Consider the following 20402-nt stretch of genomic DNA (forward strand, 5'->3'; position numbering starts at 1 on the left):
GCAGCTACCTCTCCCCCTTTTTGATTTAAATCTGGACCCGCCCATGTAGCGGCATCACTTTCCAGACGCAATCATTGCAGTTTGTAGCTATCGTTTTCATGATCATTCAAATATGGCACTAACCTGTCGCATGCCCATCCATATATCCATTGCCTTGCAAACCGTCAGATTCAAGGATTATTTAGATTGCATGAACAATCGCTGAACAGTACTGTACAGGAATCGGTGTGCACAGCTTTGCTGCGGCACTACGGTTAGTGATTTACCCTGTACGAGGTCCGTCCTAATAGAAATGTACTTTGCCACATGACGTTAATGGGAATATAAACACAAAACGCCTAATTAAGTTCTTTAGCTTGCATGGATCCCATCAAGGGAGTAATTAAAACGTCCAAGCGATGGCGTACGTTTACAATGCAGTCCGTTGATTTTTCCACTGTATTAAAGCCACACTATTAACAATTCCCCTATTGCTAAAGTGACGTTCGCTCGTATAAAGACGCAATTTTTGTCTTTCACACAAATTTTAAGGAAACCAAGACTTCGCAAAGCCTTGTAAAGAAGCAAACGCGTCCCCATGGCTTATATTATTTTCCACCTCGTTTCCAGTAGTAAGCCCTGGATAGGAAATTTCTTCCCGTGTCCTGATTCGATACCGCAATTAGCAAGAACTGGATTTGTATCGTGTACTTGGTGTTGTTATTTCCAACGTGTATAACGTGTTTTCACGTTCACTTTAATGACGTCCACACCTTCTCAACAATAATCCTTTCCTTTCCAATTTGTTCATTTTTATATGAAATGTAATACTGCATATTTACTGGATAAGATTGTAATATTGTAACTAAAAACATCGCGTTTCACGGTAACTCACGCCATGCTCACGCCGCGACGAATTTGATGTGTTTTTACCCCAGACACCACATACAAAAAAAACCCGCGCTGATGTAAAATCACAGGACGGCACCAGACTTTTCCCCATTTGCATACGTGTTCAAAAATGTTGCACATGCAAATGATCCAATACCAGGGGGGAGAGTAGTGGTGGGCGCGTACTGCTCAACACCACGGGCGGGGACGAGGTTGTGTAAGCAGCTAACCGCTTTGATCAACGCATATACGTTTCATGCTCACATGTCATGCGTACCCGGAAGTCTTGACCCCGGGTCAAATCCATCCAATGAGATCTCAGAGAAATTGAGTGTATTATACAAAGTCGATGGAATTGCACTTAAAGGTCATAGGATCATTTGCTCTTCATGCAACTTTATTTTTATTTGAAGCACCAAAATTGCTCAAACTGTAGGAGCATAACAACTATGTTATCTATGAAAGTTTCTGCTCTGTTGATATACTATACATAGAGAAAACAGAGAAAACTCATACCCATTTTGGAGGGCCTAATGCATGAAAATAAGTTTGTCGGCAGGCGCATTTTAAAGAAAACTTTCTATGATATTTTCAACCAACTCTGGCGGATCATTTTCACATTAAATCATCAGGTGTTTTTCCTGGTAATTACACTAAAGTGCCTTTAAATTTCGTTCCACAATATTGTTGGGCTTGATTGATAATTTCCTTGTCAAATTGTCATCAATAAATTTCATTTTGAGTGAGCTGTTATTCACAAATGTAGCATTCCGATTCCTCTACTCGTAGTTTTGCCAAAATGTGTTTCATGCGGAGATTGAGGTTGCTACAGGGAAATGTTCGTAACTGTCGTAGTTTCACAGAGAAAACATCCAAAGGGGAACCTGTATCTGACAGTTGCAAGTGAATTCCATTAGGGAATTGAGTTGATAGTTCTATCGAGATGTCAAGGGTGTTATTGTTTCGGCGCACTGTCAGTCAACTGAGCTTTAATCCAAACAGTGTGCCAGTGTCCACTATAGTTTACCACAAAACAGCAACATTATAAGAGAAGGCTTCGAAGCCTATCGTAAATCACTGTAGCCATTATGCTGAAACGTGTGTTGCATGTGTTTGTTTTCTTTGAATACAGGCTGAGTAAAAAAAAAAGTGCAATAATGCACAGGATTCATCTTTTTTTTTCAAAACCAAGTTGAAAAATGACATATTCGTTTAACCTTGTGTAAAAAAAAAAGAATTTAATCGCATTTACCATTTGTTTTTTGGGAACTTATTTACTGCGGTACCCGATTTACGTTTTTGTCCACGAGGCATCTAACAATTGCATAAGAGCTCAAAATGTGTCCCACAGAGCCGTTCTTTCCATGAGGTCTAGAGCTGAGACATGCATTGCCTTGCAGGGTTGCCTGGTACCTGCAATTGTGTGAGTAACGAAGGACACAGTAACTACAGTATAGCCCAGAGAAAGTTGCATAAACATAAAGAAGTGAAACAGAACAACAAAGCTTGAGCTATTGTTCAGTCAGTTTCATGCGAAATTCTGATGCCTCGTGGACAAAACATAAATCGGGTACAGCAGTAAAAAGGTTCACAAAAGACAAACGGTAAATGCAATTATCTTCATTTTTTTCCATACAAGGTTACCAACGTATCTGTCATTCTTACAAAATTTAAAAACTTCAACTTGGTTTTGAAAAAAAAATCGATCCTTTGCATTATTGCAGTTTTTTTTTACTCACCCTGCATATTGTTTCGTGTATGACTCTGCGTAAGATTGAAACTGCAGCAGACTGCGTTTGTGCACGGAAAGAGAGCATTTAATTTAACAGTATTTGTTGTTAAAAAGTGGTAAAACAAATGACGACAAAATTTACCTTCACTTCCAATCAGTCCACCGTGCTTTTTTTTATAGGCAACAGAGAAGTGCATGTACATGTACATGTTCAGGGGTCCGTGACTATCAAGACATTCGCTTCAAAAAGCGGACGTGGATTTGCGAGACCTCCACGCATTCGTTTTTATCAAGAGTAAATCGGGATCTCCTGTGTTTATTTCAGCTCAAATTTTTAAGTGAATTACGTCATTAAACACAATGGACAGGAATGAGACATCGATAGTTTTACAGTCCATCAAGGATTGTTCTGTCACTGAGCTGTACACACGGCACTCTGTCTCAAAATCGTTTAGATATTATGTGATTTATAATAATCATTCAAATGGGTGTTATCACCATGCAACTAGTCTTTTCCCAGCCGCATTCGTATCCGTACTTGCACCATTTCCGATGGTCTCTATTTCCTCCGTGCACGTGCGAGGCATATCAATTCACTTTTGCAGCCCCCGTCAGCCTCGTCGCCATCACGTTGAGCAATACGCTACCAATAGCTGCTCTCACTTTCGCGCGATGCAGGTAAAAGAAAAAAACAAGTGCGAGTGCCGTCTTGCATGAAAGTCTGGGATGAAATCTATCAAAATAACCATGCATAATCCATGGGACACTCTGATGAATTCACGCTCTGATTGGTAGGATTTTGCGTGACCAGTGACCTGCGCGTCTTCAAGGTCATGCTTTTGCAAGGTTTGAAACGGCCGTTAAGGCTTATTCATTACTCTTTTAATCTAGTTTAGAGATATTTTTTGTCGTTGAAAAGCGTAATAATGCAGGAAATTCTGTAAAACTTATCTGTGTTGTAAATTTACAAATCCCGTCACTTGCTCAGGCTCCGTTTCGAATCACGAACGGTCGGATTGCATTATGCGACGCTCAAAATTTTGTCCACATGGTCCGCAATGAAACAGAAATCACATCCGGTATGGAATGTGAGCATTTCTATGGGAAGTTTTCGGATACTATTTGCGCACTTTGTCTAACTGCGGTCTTGAACAGCTGCAGCCAGATGCTTTATACATAGGTCATAGGCCATTTTCTTCACAGGATTCTGTGCAACCTCGTCCCCAGGGTGTCGAGCAGTACGCGCCCACCACTACCTGCTCTCTCATCCTGATATTGGATCATTTGCATGTGCAAGATTTTTGAACACGTATACAAATGAGGAACAGTTTGGTGCCTGGATATACGTTACACATTAGCGTTTGCTTTGGTATGCGGTGTCTGGGGTAAAAACAGAGTCAATTCGTTGTAGCGCGAGCACGGCGTGAGTTACGAAAACACGATTTTTGAAATCAAACTGTTACGATCTTATCGAGACAACATGCAGTATCATATTTCATATTAATATGAGCAAATTGGAAAGGAAATTAGTATTTTCGAGGAGGCGTGGACGAATGATCGCGAAAACACGTACTGCACGTTGTGAATAATTGCACCAAGTACACGATAAAAATCCATTACTAGCCAATTGCGGTATCCAATCAGGATACTGGAAGAAAGTTTCCTATCCAGGGTTCACTATTGGAAACGCGGTTGGAAATAAAGTAAGCACTGGGGACGAGGTTGGATTCTGTGGAGCTCATTTGAGTAACCCAACGTCCTGTTTGCAGGGCGGGGGTGGTGGGGGGGGGGGGGGGGTTCGAGCGAATCCATGCAAGAGCTGAAAAATGCGACGCCCAAAAACACGACACTGATGGCGCATATGGAAAACCATACTTTAGATTTACTAGCGATTTGTGAAAGATACCATGTGACTATAACATAACTGCACATAATTATTTTGCCTCCATTTACAAACTTTTCATAAACATCTTTCCGAATTGTTACAAATTCGTGAAGTATTCAATTAAATTTAATTGTTTGCTTTGTTTGAAAATTAAAATGTAGTAGTTATATTTTATGGGAAACTTACTGGGCTTTTTTGGTCAATTATCCGGGGACAGACAGACAGACCGACTGACCGACAGACCGACCACCAAGTGACATGTAGAAGCTCTTGCCAGAACTTAAAAAGGGTGCGGGATAGTTTGGTGAACTCACAACATTTAGCAATTGAATGGGGCACAGACTGTATCAATTCATCGTGATGTCGGATCAGAAAGCAGATGTCATTGACGATAACACGCTCGATGAAACTGCACTATCAAGCCAAAAAAAATGAGCAGACAGAAAAAAAGAGATTTGCTTGTAATCAGGATTGTAAGAAATGAATCTAAAAAACGGACTATTTTGTAAAAAAAGAAAGAAAATGTGTGCAATTTAAAGGCACCATAGAAAATAAGTTTTGAAAGTTTCATGAGCTTTCCCTGGTATTACTTGTAGGCCTATACCTTTTATTGTATGTTTGTGTGTACACACATTATGCACACAATCAAAGGTCTTCTCGGTTTTTCCACAAGTGTTTGTCTGTAATTAAGGGCGTGTGTGTAATTTTGATCATATGAAATCTTTGTTGCTGATTTTGTTTTTAATTCAGATCAAATCATATCAGATTAAAAAACTCAAAGAAACTCTAACGTTGTTCCTGTTTTTCACGACCTTTTATCTGTACAGAAGTGAACGACCGGCTATACGTGGAAGCCTTCGTTACAGAGTTCACCGTATCCATTCAGTGGTGTTTATTTCCGATGTTGTTTGCGGTCACTCGTCAGACCCGGCTCATCCTTGCCTTCGGTCTCCTGAGCTTGGCGATCGTGGGGGAAGGTAAGAAGTCCTTAAAAGCGTCTAAGACTCTTTAGGCTTAGGATGAAATTAATCACGTGTAGGTGGGGACTTGTATACAGTCTCTTCAGGGAATAAAAGTAGCTTAACTACGCTTTATTAAATTGCATGTACTATATGTAGACCCAGTCAATCTGTTTGTAGGAGTGGATTTGGGACGAGAGTGGGAATTTGTAACCATGCATTGAAGTCCCATAATAGTTCGGCACATGTAAAGCAAAGACAACCAAACTAACCCCGCCCCCCCCCCCCCCAAAAAAAAAACCCGAAAGAAACTGAAAGTCCCTTTCGTAATGCCTGTTTTGCCCCTTGTGTGTATATAATCCAGCATTACCCTGTTTTGTTTTTAAACAGAAAGGGTAATACATACATGAGGCAGCGCGATTTGTTTTTAAGACCTTGTTTTGAGACAATGTTTTTCGCCACTCGATAACTCCCGACTTCGTGCTTTGAGTGCTCGCGAAGTTCCTACATAAACAAAAAGTGTTTAAACAGGTAGGAATCTAGCCACACGGTTTCCTTATGCTGCTGAGGACTCCGTTACCCTCCCCAGACCACTCGAGCGTGCGGTTGTTGGTGGGCTGGTTGAGTCCTTGTCTTGCCAAGGTTGATAATACCGAAAGAACAGTTGGAAATATATTGATCGAGAATATCAGTCTAGCATCATCAGATCTTTACATGAAATTAGCGTAGAAGAAAAGATCATATTAACTATGTTCTCACTTCTTTGGTTCGAAAGACATGTGATATTAATTATTATTGTAGGCTAACAGTCTGTCACGTCTGTGAGATAGCAGTAAATTGGTACAGGCCTCAATAGGTGAGAAAAAAAGATAATTACAGTAATGATGTACCGACTGGAGACAGTGATGAAGTTGGGACGCAGTGAGGCATCTTAAAAAGCTCATTAAGATTATTCAGCGATGACAAAATCGTGGCAACGAAAAGGGCATCATCAGGGTGGATAGGATTGCAATTAACTAACAGCATTGGCGGAGATTGTGATTAAACGAGGCGTGAAAAGGTATCGACATCCATTGGCAGTGCTTTCTCGTCAAAAGGGAAAGCATTAACTATGCCTATTGCGTCAAACGATAGCTGACAGGGGTGCTTTGTGTAGTTTCCAATTGAGTAGTCAAATGTGCATTAACGCGTTTACATACATTCTGTTCCTGTTAAAAACATACTCTTCTCGGCAGCTGGTCGGAAACAGGTGTTAAACATTGCTGTGAAAAAAACCATATACATTTGTAGTCCGACGTCCCATTGGTCCGACGTCTATTGGTCCGACGTCCATTGGTCCGACGTCCATTGGTCCGATGGTCCATTGGTCTATACGTTCCTTCGGACCAATGGGACGTCGGACTATAAAGATGTAACCGAAAACCGATAATCCTTAATACCTTGCGATGGCGTTCGCAAAACGGACTGTACTTGGCAAAGTCATGCTCATTTGAATGCTGGTGATGTCATGAAGTTGAAACGGAGAAAATTGCCCTTTGAACTTTTGTGTTATGCATAAAAGCACAATACAGACATCGTATTTTTTGGTCAACTGATACACACTGATACACCTCAACAGATTATTCACAAAATCACACGCAGAGGCAGTATACACGGTCCGAAACTTTACAGTATAATATTTAGAATCAAAGTGAGGTGGGTAGGCTAAATATTTATTAGCAACCATTAGGTTGGATTCCATGTTGTCAACATAAGCTCAACATACATATCGTAAAGAGAGTGAATAAAAACACAAACAATCGAAGCTGAAGATAAGCAAACGAACCCCTCCCCCCCAAAATTTTTAATATAAAAATAAATAAATTAATGAATAAATATATAAACCAAAATCTTGGGTTTTTTTAGTGGGAGGGCAGGAATCGAGTAGAAGGTAAATTTCAAGCTTCCCCTTGTCACGGATCTTTTTGCACCGCACGCATGTATCTTTGCAGTGTGAAATTTGGTTCCAATAAAGGAATACGCTTAGGTAGACATCTCGTGAATTCATTAAATTAAACTTTCAAAAATACACGCGGAAGATGGCTGTTGATGAAAAGGGTTTTAAGCAATCAATGTCAGTGACGTATAACCATCACCGGCATTTACATGCTTTGTTGAAAACGTGTGGCTCTTGCGCTCTTTTGTCTCAAACAAATTGGGAACTCAAACAATAGAATAGAAGCAATGGTGTCCTTTTAGCCAAACACAGAAGCCATCTATAGCTGCTAGTTCATGTAACTCAGCTCAATCTTTCAATTTACGACAATATACACAGAACGATGTGGGACAGAGGAATACCCCCACCCCCGTATTTGTTACCTGACACATCCTCCAAGATATCTCAAAAGAATTGCTGAGATTCTGGTAAAACAATGACCAACACAAAAGAGGGGGGGGGGGTCCTCTGTCCCATATTATGGACGACAATCCATCGTGTGTTATCCCCTCGTGGGTGCGTAATTGCAGGATTACATCCCGCCCATTTGGTGTCTGCACCAAGATGCGTCTAAAAAGAGCGTGGTGTTTTTTTTATACCGGCATCTTAATCCTGCGTGAGTGATAGACCACTTTGGTGAAGTCTGCAGAGCAGTTGGGTAGGCCTATTATAATCTAGTTGTCACGCAGTTTTCAGGAATTATTTTTAGGTCGATTAATAACAGATTCGCTGTGCAATTCGATGGGCCTTATTTACGAGTCGGCCATGTTAAATTGAAAGCGAGGTAAAATTTTCATATTTGGTACTTTCGAGTTGAAATGAAGGCAGTGAAATAAAGTTAAATACAGATTAATAGGCTTACCAGTCTACTGATGAATAATTTGAAATGTGTGATTAAACATAATTTTACCCTGTTTTCAGCCACATTAAAAAAATGAAGGCCCTGTCCGAATCGGGCTTCAAGAGCTACGGCTACCTACGTCATTTTCTGCGCGTCCACGCGTATTTTCAATGGGCGCAGAACTAGACCTAGCTCTATTTATAGACAGCTGATTCGGATGCAGCCTAAGGCTTGGAATGCATTGATAGTCTGGCCCCATCCCATTCAACAGTTAATAATTTATAAAATACATTTAGGGAACACAATCAAAAATGGCTTCTTCGTGAAAATGTTTGTATACCTGAAAGGTGGGGCCGTAGAGAAAACTGGAAAATGGTCAAAGTTTGGCTACATGAACTACGAGACTTCCAAATACTTCTGTTTGTTTTTAACCGTCTTAAGCGAATACCTTCTGCCCCTTCCTTTAGTTCACTTTGAAAGAAAGAAAAACTATTGCTATTTCACACTGATGAGGCACTTTTTCAACGGCGAGGCACTGTTTTAAGTTTTAGAAAATACCTTTGCTGGATATTTAGAGTTTTCCCCGACATTACAATCCCGTTTCTATTCAGACGATGTTAATTTCAGACCGAATCACCTTAGGTATGGTATATACGTTTGCCAGGTTAAAAATAGAGTGTAAGATATATCAAGCTCAATTTGTCTAACTCGTGCAAGGCGTGCAGTCCATTGATAATATTTTCTAAGAAACAGAATTACCAAATAATTAAGGGAATGTGTGAAAGGGATTATGGTATGTTAGAATGCTGTGAGATATATGCCGTTTTGGAGTTGTTTTCCTGAGATTTTTAATCACGATTGATTGTTGCAAAAGTCCAACCCAATTCAAGGACTTCGAGGACGGTTATTCAACAGTCTTCAGTCACTTGAACTCACTACACTCCACTTCACTTTATTTTCCACATAAAAAGGGCAAAGCTATGAAGCCGGGCTTCATACAAAGTCGATTTTGTCGGTAATATTACCATAACACATGAGACGGGGCCCCTTAAAGCAAAGCTTGTCGAGTAGAGGCCCCTATAGTTACAATCATAACAATTATACAGATTACAAAAAAACAGACACACACAAACACCTAACAAGGAATAGTATCATAATGACATGATTAAGAAGTACAGTATGTAGCCTGTAGCCTAACCTGGGACCTGTAGCCTGTATCCTCGTGAAAAACCTTAATAATTGTATAACTAATTTATTCAGCAGCTTATTTTTGGTTTTTACGTTTAAAGAGAGAAAGACTGGAGATGCTTTTCAAGGAGATGTCATTAGAACTACACAGCTTGGCCCCCTCATATTTCACAGTTTTTTAGGGAGCATTGTGTGAGTGTGTGGGATCGATGAAATTCATGAGACTTCCTTGTGAAATAATGGTGAACTTAATATTTTTTTAGAAACATTGCACAAATGAATTTTGGTAAATTACTGTTATTGAGTTGATGCATGAAGTAACCCAGCTGAAGAGAATAAATATTATAAATGCGGATTTATTTTTCAATAAAATCTGTCAATCTATAGCAGAAATTCGGCTAAAACGGTCACCCTGCTTTTACTCTGCCGTCGTAAACCTCTCTCAGCGAAAGGTACCTAGGCATACAGACGCATTTTACATTTTAAAATTACGGTTATTTGTGACAGCGGAGTTCTTTTTTTTTTCAACTCTTTCCACAAAAAGAGAGGTCTTTGGCCCTCGGTTTCAAAGCTAATTGGAAACTCAACTCTTGTTATATTGATTTGTCTGACATCTCCATTCATCGACAAAAAGTCAAGTCTATGTCACATCCACATCGCACGGCGTTCACTCAGGGATTAAATCGAATTCTGCACGCCAAATCTCATAAGTAAATCTTTGAGAGGCTTGGAAAAAAATCCCGGCGTTGGTTGAAAATGTCACCGATCGTGTTTTCTAACAAAACAAGGAAGAGGTTTCTGGCCGAATTACTGGGCTTCGGCTGGCGCATGAATATGCCAACCCAAACTCGGATCATACAGTTTGGAGTCTCTGTACTCGCTAGTCTGTCGCGAAAGCTAAACGCGAGTGTGATTGATTTCCAAAGCGTGTAATTGGATTTCGATTTAAAAGGCTAAGTTGCTTGCCAGGAATAGCAAACTGTAGTCTTTGTCTGGGATTAACCACCACAGATAATCAGTGACAGATGAAAGTTTTCATTAAAGTAGTGCCTTAAAGAAACTTTTTCCTTTGAAATGGGTACAGCCTGAGAGTAAATAGTGATTTCGAGTCATTCATAGTAAAACAAATGACTTTTGATTAACATGTATACCAATTGTGCCCGCAATTTGTCTGTAATATAGAACAGTCGTTTACCATCTATAACTCGATTGTGGTTTTCGGACTTTTATTGATTCAAACATACAATTTTTCACGCTCAATAAACAGTCATAGGCCTATAACGCTGTGCCATAAATCCAAAACCTTATGAAAATATGAATCGCACCAAAGGCGCTGTTAGTTTGTGATTCAACTGTGTAAAACGATATGTTTAGGTAGTCCTACCTAGATTAAAGTCAGTTTAGACAATTTAAAAACGTTTCAATCATTCCCACGTAAATTTGGACGATGTGCCCCTGTGACGTCATACGAACGGGCCACAGACGTGCAAGTAGGAGCAACCCTAAATTTAAGCATCTTATTTCTAAACACTTTATGACACCACTTTTACACTAATCACATTCCAAGAGATACACATGCGCAGTGCACAGGAGCTGAGTTGGCACCATGGGCCTTATTCATGAGTTGGCCATTTTTGTCGAGTTCCCTGAATGTATTTCATTAATTGTTAACTGTTGAATGGGATGGCGCCAGACCATGCAAGTACATGCAGCCTTATTTTACTGATGTTTAATTACAAATTTTAAATTAAATGGAATATATTACACATAAACTTGCTTTCATTTCTCTTCGCAAGTTCTGAAATTTAAGATTTTACCTAACTTTCAATTCAATATGGCCGACTCGTGAACACGACCCATGCGCGAGACCACACAACATCCACTTTGAAAACAACATTGTCTTCAGGATACTCGGCAACATTTTCCGACCCGCGAATATATGTCCTGTCCTTTAAATCATTTTTATGGTCGTTAATAGTTATGGTTTCTATAGAAAGGTCAAACATGTCCGCGGCTCCCTTTAAGGGGAACATTTATAAGATGTACTAAGCACTATTGAGTAGAACCATGCATGCACCGATGTAGCGAATAATTAATAGCACTGCCATGTGGTTGTGTATTAAGTTTCCAAATGAAAACAGACTGCAAAAAAAAACCCAAAAAAAACAAAAAACAGCGGTGATAATTATACACAGCAATGTTTTTACATTCTATCACTTGATGAGTGCACCGTTTTGCAACGCCGCGCCCAAACAATTTGTTTTAGTGAAATTAGATTTTGAAACATGTGAAACATTTATTTGCCTTTATGATGACAATGAATGATAAATAAAAGAACATGTATGACGAATGGTAAGACACAAAAGCCTGCAGGAGCAAAATGTATATCTAATGAGTTCTGATAAGTTAATAGTTAATGCAATGCTATTAAACGAGACCAATGTTATTTCCATGCTGTCAAATTTGGGACAAAGAGAATAATTTATATGTTTAATATAGACATCAATAACGTTCAGCATAGGCCTATAAAAGGGAAAAAGTTCTGAGAGACGATTATTACGAATGTGGCTTATACGGAAATTTTCAACATACAGGGTGAGTCAAAAAAACCGCATGTAACACTTTCCAAATCTAGGATATGAAAGCCCAATTTATAAGCTTTCTTTTAGTACAAGAATCATTCAAATCACTCACGTACTTTTCAAGTTACGAAATTAAACACAACCACCGTTTTAAAGTTCTGTCCACGAATCACAAAAACAGGTGTGCATTCTTTCAGCAAAACGACAATTCACACACATCCCCATGTTATTTGTTTTGGTTTTGCTGAAAGAACACTTCCCTTTTTGTGATCCGTGGACAGAACTTTAAAACGGTGGTTGCGTTTAAATTCCATGACTTGACAAGTACATGCGTGATTCGAATGATTCTTGTGCTGAAAGAAAGCTTTTGAATTGGGCTTTCATATCTGAGATTTTAAAAGTGCTACATGCAGAACTTCATTAAAAAACAATGGGCCTGACATTTGGCATTCATGTTTTTGACTCACCCTGTACAACGTTCGGTAGGCCAATAGAAAAGTAAATGTAAGTGAAAATGGCGACATAAAAGGTTAATGTTGAATATCTCGTTATGTTCAACGCAATAATTCCTTGCAAAGTTGCTCTAAAGAATTCCACAGCTCATCAGCTAGAATTGGCCTTAAATTAACCGACTTCTAGATGATAAGACTTGCACATTAAGTGATTCTTTTGTTGTTATACCTCACGATATTTCCTAAAGAATTAATGTACCGTTTTTCTGTCTTAAAATAGGCCTACTGTTTTAACTTTTTTTTGTCGACACAACCCCTACATGCATCTTAAGGAGCTAGAATATAATTGACTAATTTTTATTGACTTATTTTGTGGCTTAAAAGATATTTGTTGTAATACCTCAAGATATTTACTAAAGAATTAATGTACTGCTTTTCTGTCTTGATATAGGCCTACTGTTTTAACTGTTTTTGTCTACACAAAACCTACATGCATCTTATGGAGCTAGAATATAACTGACTAATTTTAATTGACTTATTTTAATACCTTAAAAGCTATATGTTGATGGTTGATAGATCAACGTTTTCTGCCATTTATTTATTTTTTAAAACTTTACAAATCAAAAGGTCAATCATGAAGTCATGTAGTCAACATTCAACTTATTATTGGGAACTGTCTATTTAATTAAAATCATTCGGCCCCACAAACCTGCACAGGCCTACGTCGAACACCATTAAATTAGAAAGTGATTTTCCGGGAATCAATTATTCTCGACATCCTGAATGTCTTTTTTCAGGCCGTTAATGTTGTCTTGATGGATCATGCTCTTAATCCACCCTGACATAGCTGTAGTAGACTCTCCTCGAACTCTCCATCACGAACCTCGTCCATCTTCTCATCTGTCTTCTTTTTAAAATGGATTCATTTAGATGAGGCAAGACAATCTGAGCTTGGCGGCTACATGGCTCCCAGACATAGGCCTACATGACTTGTATACATTAAAGCTGACATTTGGAATATGATACGTTTATGCAAGAATTGGTTTGTCTGTGTTCAGCTAAAATCCACTCGATTGATTATACAAACGACTTACGGAGAAAAAAAACCAAAAATTTGTCGTCCACCAAAAAATATTTGTCGTCCACATATAATTATTCTAAATGCTTTGCTGTATACGTGCTAAAATTAATATATCAGTACCGTTAGAATTCGGACTGCAACATCACTGCCGAAATGCAAGGTGGTGTTTGTGCACTAAAAAGGTTTCCATGTAGATTCAAGAATCACAGGCTGAGTTGTCGCTTTTCGAGAATTTGTGGCTGGATGTTATTTCATTATACGGGGTGACTAAAAACAAACGAAACCCAAATGTCAGGACCATTGTTTTAGTGAAGTTCTGCATGTAGCACTTTCAAAATCTAGGATATGAAAGCCTTATTCATAAGCTTTCTTTTAGTACAAAAATCATTCAAATCACTTATGTACTTTTCAAGTTACGGAATTTTAAACACAACCACCGTTTTAAAGCTCTGTCCACGGATCACAAAAAGGTAAGTGTTCTTTCAGCTAAACGAAAACAAATCACATAATAGGGATGTGCGTGAATTGTTTTCGTTTGCTGAAAGAACGCACACCTTTTTTGTGATCCGTGGACAGAACTTTAAAACGATGGTTGTGTTTAAAATTCCGTAACTTGAAAAGTACATGAGTGATTTCAATGATTCTAGTACTAAGGAAAGCTTATGAATTGGGCTTTCATATAATCCTAGATTTTACATACTACATGCAGAACACCACTATTCACAAAAGTCACGACATTTGGGTTTCGTTTTGTTTTTTAATCACCCTGTATTTTATGCAACAAGCTGAATATAATAGTGCATGTGTACACAAAATGTGAACCATGCAAGATGTTATTTAATAAAAAAGTGCTAAATATAAACAATGATGTCAATGCATTCGAAACAAAAAAATCTTAACACCACAAACCTTGTTTCAGTCCTCGAAATTCTTCTCGTAATTTTTCTATATTTTTTCTTTATTTTGGTCATTCTTATGGTTTTTTCATGAACTTTAGTGTAAACAATTAGCGTTTAAATGTTAACCAACTTTCTCGTCATGCTGTTCTCAGGAAACAATCGATAAACTATAACTTATGGTCTTTCAATAAATCCATTTGAATCCTGTTAAATATTCTCACATATTACTGTTTTTAATTCAACAAGTGCTAGGGAACTTATACAGTGTGAGCCCCAAAAAGTGGAACCCAAACCTCAACAATTATATTTCATATTTTATAAAATATGTAGCACCAAACATAATAATGACTGAAAAGCCAATTTCAAAAGCTACTTTTAGATGAAAAATATACTGAAATTGCTCAATCCGTTCAAAGAATATCACCATTTAAACGCAATTGCCCTAAAACCTGTTTCGCCAAAAAAAGTAAGTTATTTTGACTGTTTAGAACAACAAAGAAAATGACACAGAATACTTGTTCCAACAACTGTAGTACACAATATATTTATTAACAACCCTGGTCGGGCAAACAAAATGATTTATAAAATCCACTTTTTTTTTTAAGACGGGCCTTCAAAAAGACTTTGTTGAATATTTTTAACTTTTATTGTGAGGTTTTATCGCTGGTGATCATGGGCGTCGCCAGGATTTTTTTCTAGCGGGGGGCAAAGCACGTTTTCCCCCGAAATCCCTGTACTTTTTTTAGCATATTCTCATATTCTCAATTTTCATTTTTTCGAGGGGGCAGGAACATTTGCCCCCCCCCCCAACCCATTAAGTTTACAGCAATATGACTGCACGCCTCTTTTTCTTTTATTTCCCCCCTTTTTTCTCCTTTTTTTCTCCTTTTTTAATTTTTTTAATTTTTTTATTTTTGGGGGGGGGGGGGGGGGGGCGGCCAAGTTCCCCCTTGCCCCCCCCCCCCCCCCTCGCGACGCCCATGCTGGTGATGTTTGAAGGCAATTGTGACGACGATTCGTGAAATGCCATTTTTGGACGAAAGCGGTTTTAGGGTCATTATATTTAAATGGTGATATTCTTTGAACAGATTGAGCAATTTTAGTAATATTTTCATCTAAAATTAGTATTTGAAATTGGCTTTCCAGTCATTATTACGTTTGGTGCTGCATATTTCTTTAAAATATGAAATGTAATTTTCGGTTCCGCTTTTTTTGACTCGCCCTGTATCTCGATGTATTCATTTCGTTGTTTTTTGTTTGGTGTTACAGCTCAGTGGGACTGTGCTAACGTCTTCACGCGTGAGTACAATGGGACGGCCTCGCAGGCCTGCCCCAAGAACTCCTTTGGGGAGGCCAGTTGTTTCGACTGCATACCCTGGGCCAACATGACGGGCTGGGAGTACGGACCCAAGAACGGATCCGACACAGGTTGGTGGTTGGGAAATCAAATTGAAATGTCAACAAAAAGTCTTAACACATCGTGTTCTTTAATAAGAAGTTCATATTACAGATAACTTACTGGTAGGCACGTTTTGAGGACGTATATTTATATGCTCAATAGTAATAGTTTTGGTCAGAAAAAAACAATAGGGAATAAAATTTACATGAGAGAGATGTTATAGTATGCGTCATTGTCTGAACATTATCAGAGAATTGTTCTAACAGGTTTGATCAAACATTATGTGAAGTTGTTTAATGTGGAGCCGTTTCAAAGAAACCCATGAATAGCATTTAAATCCATTCACTTTTTAAGATTCAATTATTGAAAATAGTACATCAAGATAGATTCATATAATGCCCAAACTAAGATATTGAATTTATTCAATTCGGATTTGATGTTTCAATTTGCAACATATCCCTCAAACGTCTCGGTAGCGTGTTGCCATTGATACAAGTGAAAAGAACATTTCGATGGATGGTAAACGATTGACGTATTTTTTTTAAATGATTATTTGACAGATTTAATGGAGAACTATTGCCGCTTCGTGGGTGATAAGGCAGGACCGATGTGCTACATCCAGACGCCGGATGGCCGCACTGGTATAGAATTCTGTCAAACTCCTCCGTGTCATGGTAAGCTAGCCAAAATAAGCTATCTAAATTTGAAAATGACATCACACTTGAGACATAATGGCATCATACTTTGTTTACGTAAAGGATTGGGGGCACTTTAATAAATAGCCTCATATTCTAGAGGGGCGCCCAATGGGGTTTTAACTCCCCCTTGTGCCCCTCCCCAAACACCTGAGGAGGGAGGGGCACAGTGGGGGCAGACCTCGATCGGGGCGTTCCCCTTCCCCCAGCCCCTCCTTAATGAAGTCACTGTAATAAAATGTTTGTAAAACACCAATGAGATAAAATTTAATTTGAAAGTAATCAAAATAAAATCCAGGTGTAAATTTATTCCCAAAAAAATGTTTGAAAAGAAATCCCAACATTTTGACTCGGCGGTGAATAAAACAAATGTCCGTGTTTTTGATCCATCAAGGACAAAATGTATTAGAGCGCCTCATTTTATTTCCCGTTTGTTCTAGATAATTTTTTATTATTTGATTGATTGGAAACTCAAACACCTGGTGAGCAGCATAAGGCCAACAAAAAAAAATAAGTCGGTCTCTGGTCAGCGCGCGCTTCGATTTTAATCATGCGCGTCAATCTTTTTTTTTTTCCAAAATGTTCCGCGGTAGCTCCAACAGCGCCCTCTATTGCCGCACCTCCTCAATTTTTTTTTACCAAAGAGCACCAAGGAATGGGAAATTGCACCATGGCAAATGATCGAGAGCACCAAGGCAAATTATGAAGGACACCAATGTACATGAGGACACCAACAAAGCAAAATAGTATCCCAACTTGTCCGTACAATCCAAGCTTGAAGGAAAAAAAAAAGGAAAAAAAAAAAATCCGCGTCGCCGCTTCAATTCCGGAACTTTGGTCTGACCAGAGACCGAATATTTTTTTTTTGGCCTAATAAGATACAACTGGAGCATTCATCTCCGAAATGAGATCGTGAAAACCATACTGGTAAGTATCATCAGTCTAGGGTATCAAGTTACTGACCTGAGGCCTACAGGGTAGATCAGAATGATATGGACCCAAATTAAAGAAAATATTAAAAACATGTTGTCATTACTGATTGGGCTGCATTTCAAACAATGCAGTCACATCAGTACGCGATTTCAATAAATTTGTTGAGCCATGGAACCGAGGTCAGAGTGTTTTAGCGTGTGTTCTTTGCCAGCACTTTTCTTCAAAATGGTACAGTGGATAACATATCGTTCACCAATGTCCAAAATACCAGCCTATATTATATCTCATTTGCATTTGTTTTGATAAATGCTGCATATTCTTAAATGTTCTTTAAGTTGGGTCCAGATCATTCTGACTCACCCTGTACACGGAAAGTTTTATCCTTGGCACCGATACCGACCATTATTTCGGTCAAGCATAACGGGTGGTGCACTTTATGTGTCAATCTCAGATATAAAGGCAAAACTGCGGCTGAATTGGGACATACGTCATTATTGGTATAAGTACTGGTAGACACCCACGCACTAGGGCTTAAATCGTTTCAATAGTTTATTTTTTACTAATTAAATACACTTTCCTTATTTTCCTATGGAAGCCTGGTAGCTCTCGTCTCCACCTTAAACAAAGCGTGACGTCATCACGTTTCAGGCCTAGCCTATTACTGTTGTGCCGCAAAGTAATTTCTTCCTTAACTAAACGTAGTCGATGTTTATTTTTCGTTCGATGTCTCATTTAAAAGTGATTAACTTTTATAGTGATATAAAAATAGCAATTAAAAAAACAAATTTACTTTTTTTACGAGCTGAGACTCGAACATATAAGTTCCTGTATTTCATTCGTTAATAAAGTACGTTATCATACCAGTAATATCATTTATGTCCCAATTTAGCCGCCATTCCATTTGAACATTCGCTCTCCATATCTGCCATTGGCTTATGTATCTGACATTGACACAACACAGAAGTACACCACCCATTACGCTTGACCGAGATGATAAAGTTTCGGTACGTCGAGGCTTAAACTGTCTGTGCACACGCGCGGATCCAGATGGGGGCACACCCGGCCCGTGCCCCCCCCCCCCCCCCCCCCCCTTTTCGCAACTGGTTTTTTTGGGGGTTTTTTACGAGTTGTCTTAGGCCAAAAAAAAAAAAGTCTCCGGTTTCTGGTATGCGCGCGCGTCGCCGTAGCCATGCGCGTCGGCAAAATGAAAAAGTTTTTTTTTCAATGAAAGATGATGTCTCAAAACCGCCAAATTCACTAGTTTGACTGGAATCCTGCTGCTGCACAATTTTAACGTGTTTTTAGATGGGGTTATGATCGAGAATAAGCTTTATGTGGCTTCTCTGGACTCCCATGTATTTGCACTAAGTCTAGTCGGGCACCATTTGCAGTCATCAGCCGACATTTGAGGCAAAACAATCAGGTAAAAAAAAAAAGCCGCGTTGCCGCACCACTTTTTGGGCAAGCTCCATACCAGAAACCGGAGACTTATTTTTTTTGGCCTTAGGGCGGGCGGGCATTAAATACATCCCTTTGAGAACATGGCTATCTTTTTCGTTTTTGAGGAGTCATTATGGCGGGCGGACGGGCGGTCATCAAATCAATCGCTTTGAACATAACTATCATACATAATTATCAACAAAAATATACAATGTATAAGTTTTGAAGGTCGCCTGTCAATCATTGTCTCAAAATTTATTTCAAAGCAAGAATATATTTTTATAAGACACTTTTCTATTTCCCGGCTCTAGTGCATTTCGTCCTCGATGGATCAAAACACGGAATTGTTTTTGTTCACCTACTGAGTCAAACAAAAGTTGGGGTGTTTTTTTCAACAAGTTTTTTTTTATTTAGGGCCTACACCTGGATTTTAGTTTTGATTACTTTCAAATTATATTTATTTTCTTTGCGTTTATAAACATTTTATTCCAGTGACGTAATCAAGGAGGGAGCATGAGGAACGAACCCGCTCGAGGCCTGCCCCCAGTCCCTTGTGCCCCTCCTCAGAATTTTTGGGAAGGCAAACACGAACTCTTGATCGGCAAACTCCCATGACATGCATTAGCCTATTTGTATAGAACGTCATGGTCCAGTGGTTACGGCGTTTGACTCGATGTACGAAGGTGCGTGGGTTCGAACCGTACCAGGAACTTGGTGTTTGTGCCCTTGGGCAAGTTTTTAGATGGGGTTATGATCGAGAATAAGCTTTATGTGGCTTCTCTGGACTCCCATGTATTTGCACTAAGTCTAGTCGGGCACCATTTGCAGTCATCAGCCGACATTTGAGGCAAAACAATCGGGTAAAAAAAAAAAAGCCGCGTTGCCGCACCACTTTTTGGGCAAGCTCCATACCAGAAACCGGAGACTTATTTTTTTTGGCCTTAGGGCGGGCGGGCATTAAATACATCCCTTTGAGAACATGGCTATCTTTTTCGTTTTTGAGGAGTCATTATGGCGGGCGGACGGGCGGTCATCAAATCAATCGCTTTGAACATAACTATCATACATAATTATCAACAAAAATATACAATGTATAAGTTTTGAAGGTCGCCTGTCAATCATTGTCTCAAAATTTATTTCAAAGCAAGAATATATTTTTATAAGACACTTTTCTATTTCCCGGCTGGAATAGGGGGCACATTTAATACAGCACTTGATTGCATTTAATGCTTCATGTCAAAATATATTCCAATATATATTCTAGAGTAGAACATGTACCGGTACACGAAATAATGTAGGCCATGTGGTTTTTTTTTAAATAAATGAAGAATAAAATCGTCATCCCCTTTTTTTATTTTCCCAGCCTCAGAGAGAGATTTACGTCTGGTTCTCTAAATATTTGTTTAAAAGCAAAATGATTTTAAAAAACACCTAGCCCGTTAAAGTTTGCACTCCAAGTTAATTCTTTTGT

The 20402-nt window shown here is 38.9% G+C and overlaps 1 protein-coding gene across 1 annotated transcript in view; it reads left to right on the forward strand.

Annotated features, from left to right (window-relative positions):
- The window catches only part of LOC119737135, a 98263-nt gene that overhangs the window by 7488 nt on the left and 70373 nt on the right, over positions 1-20402 (forward strand). Inside the window, exons 2-4 of the mRNA XM_038211252.1 lie at positions 5315-5464; positions 15734-15892; positions 16424-16537. Coding sequence (XP_038067180.1) covers positions 5315-5464; positions 15734-15892; positions 16424-16537 — 423 coding nt within the window. The remainder of the gene's footprint in view (positions 1-5314; positions 5465-15733; positions 15893-16423; positions 16538-20402) is intronic.

The sequence above is a fragment of the Patiria miniata genome, unplaced genomic scaffold (assembly GCF_015706575.1).
Source record: "Patiria miniata isolate m_02_andy unplaced genomic scaffold, ASM1570657v1 HiC_scaffold_3, whole genome shotgun sequence".
Taxonomy (NCBI): domain Eukaryota; kingdom Metazoa; phylum Echinodermata; class Asteroidea; order Valvatida; family Asterinidae; genus Patiria; species Patiria miniata.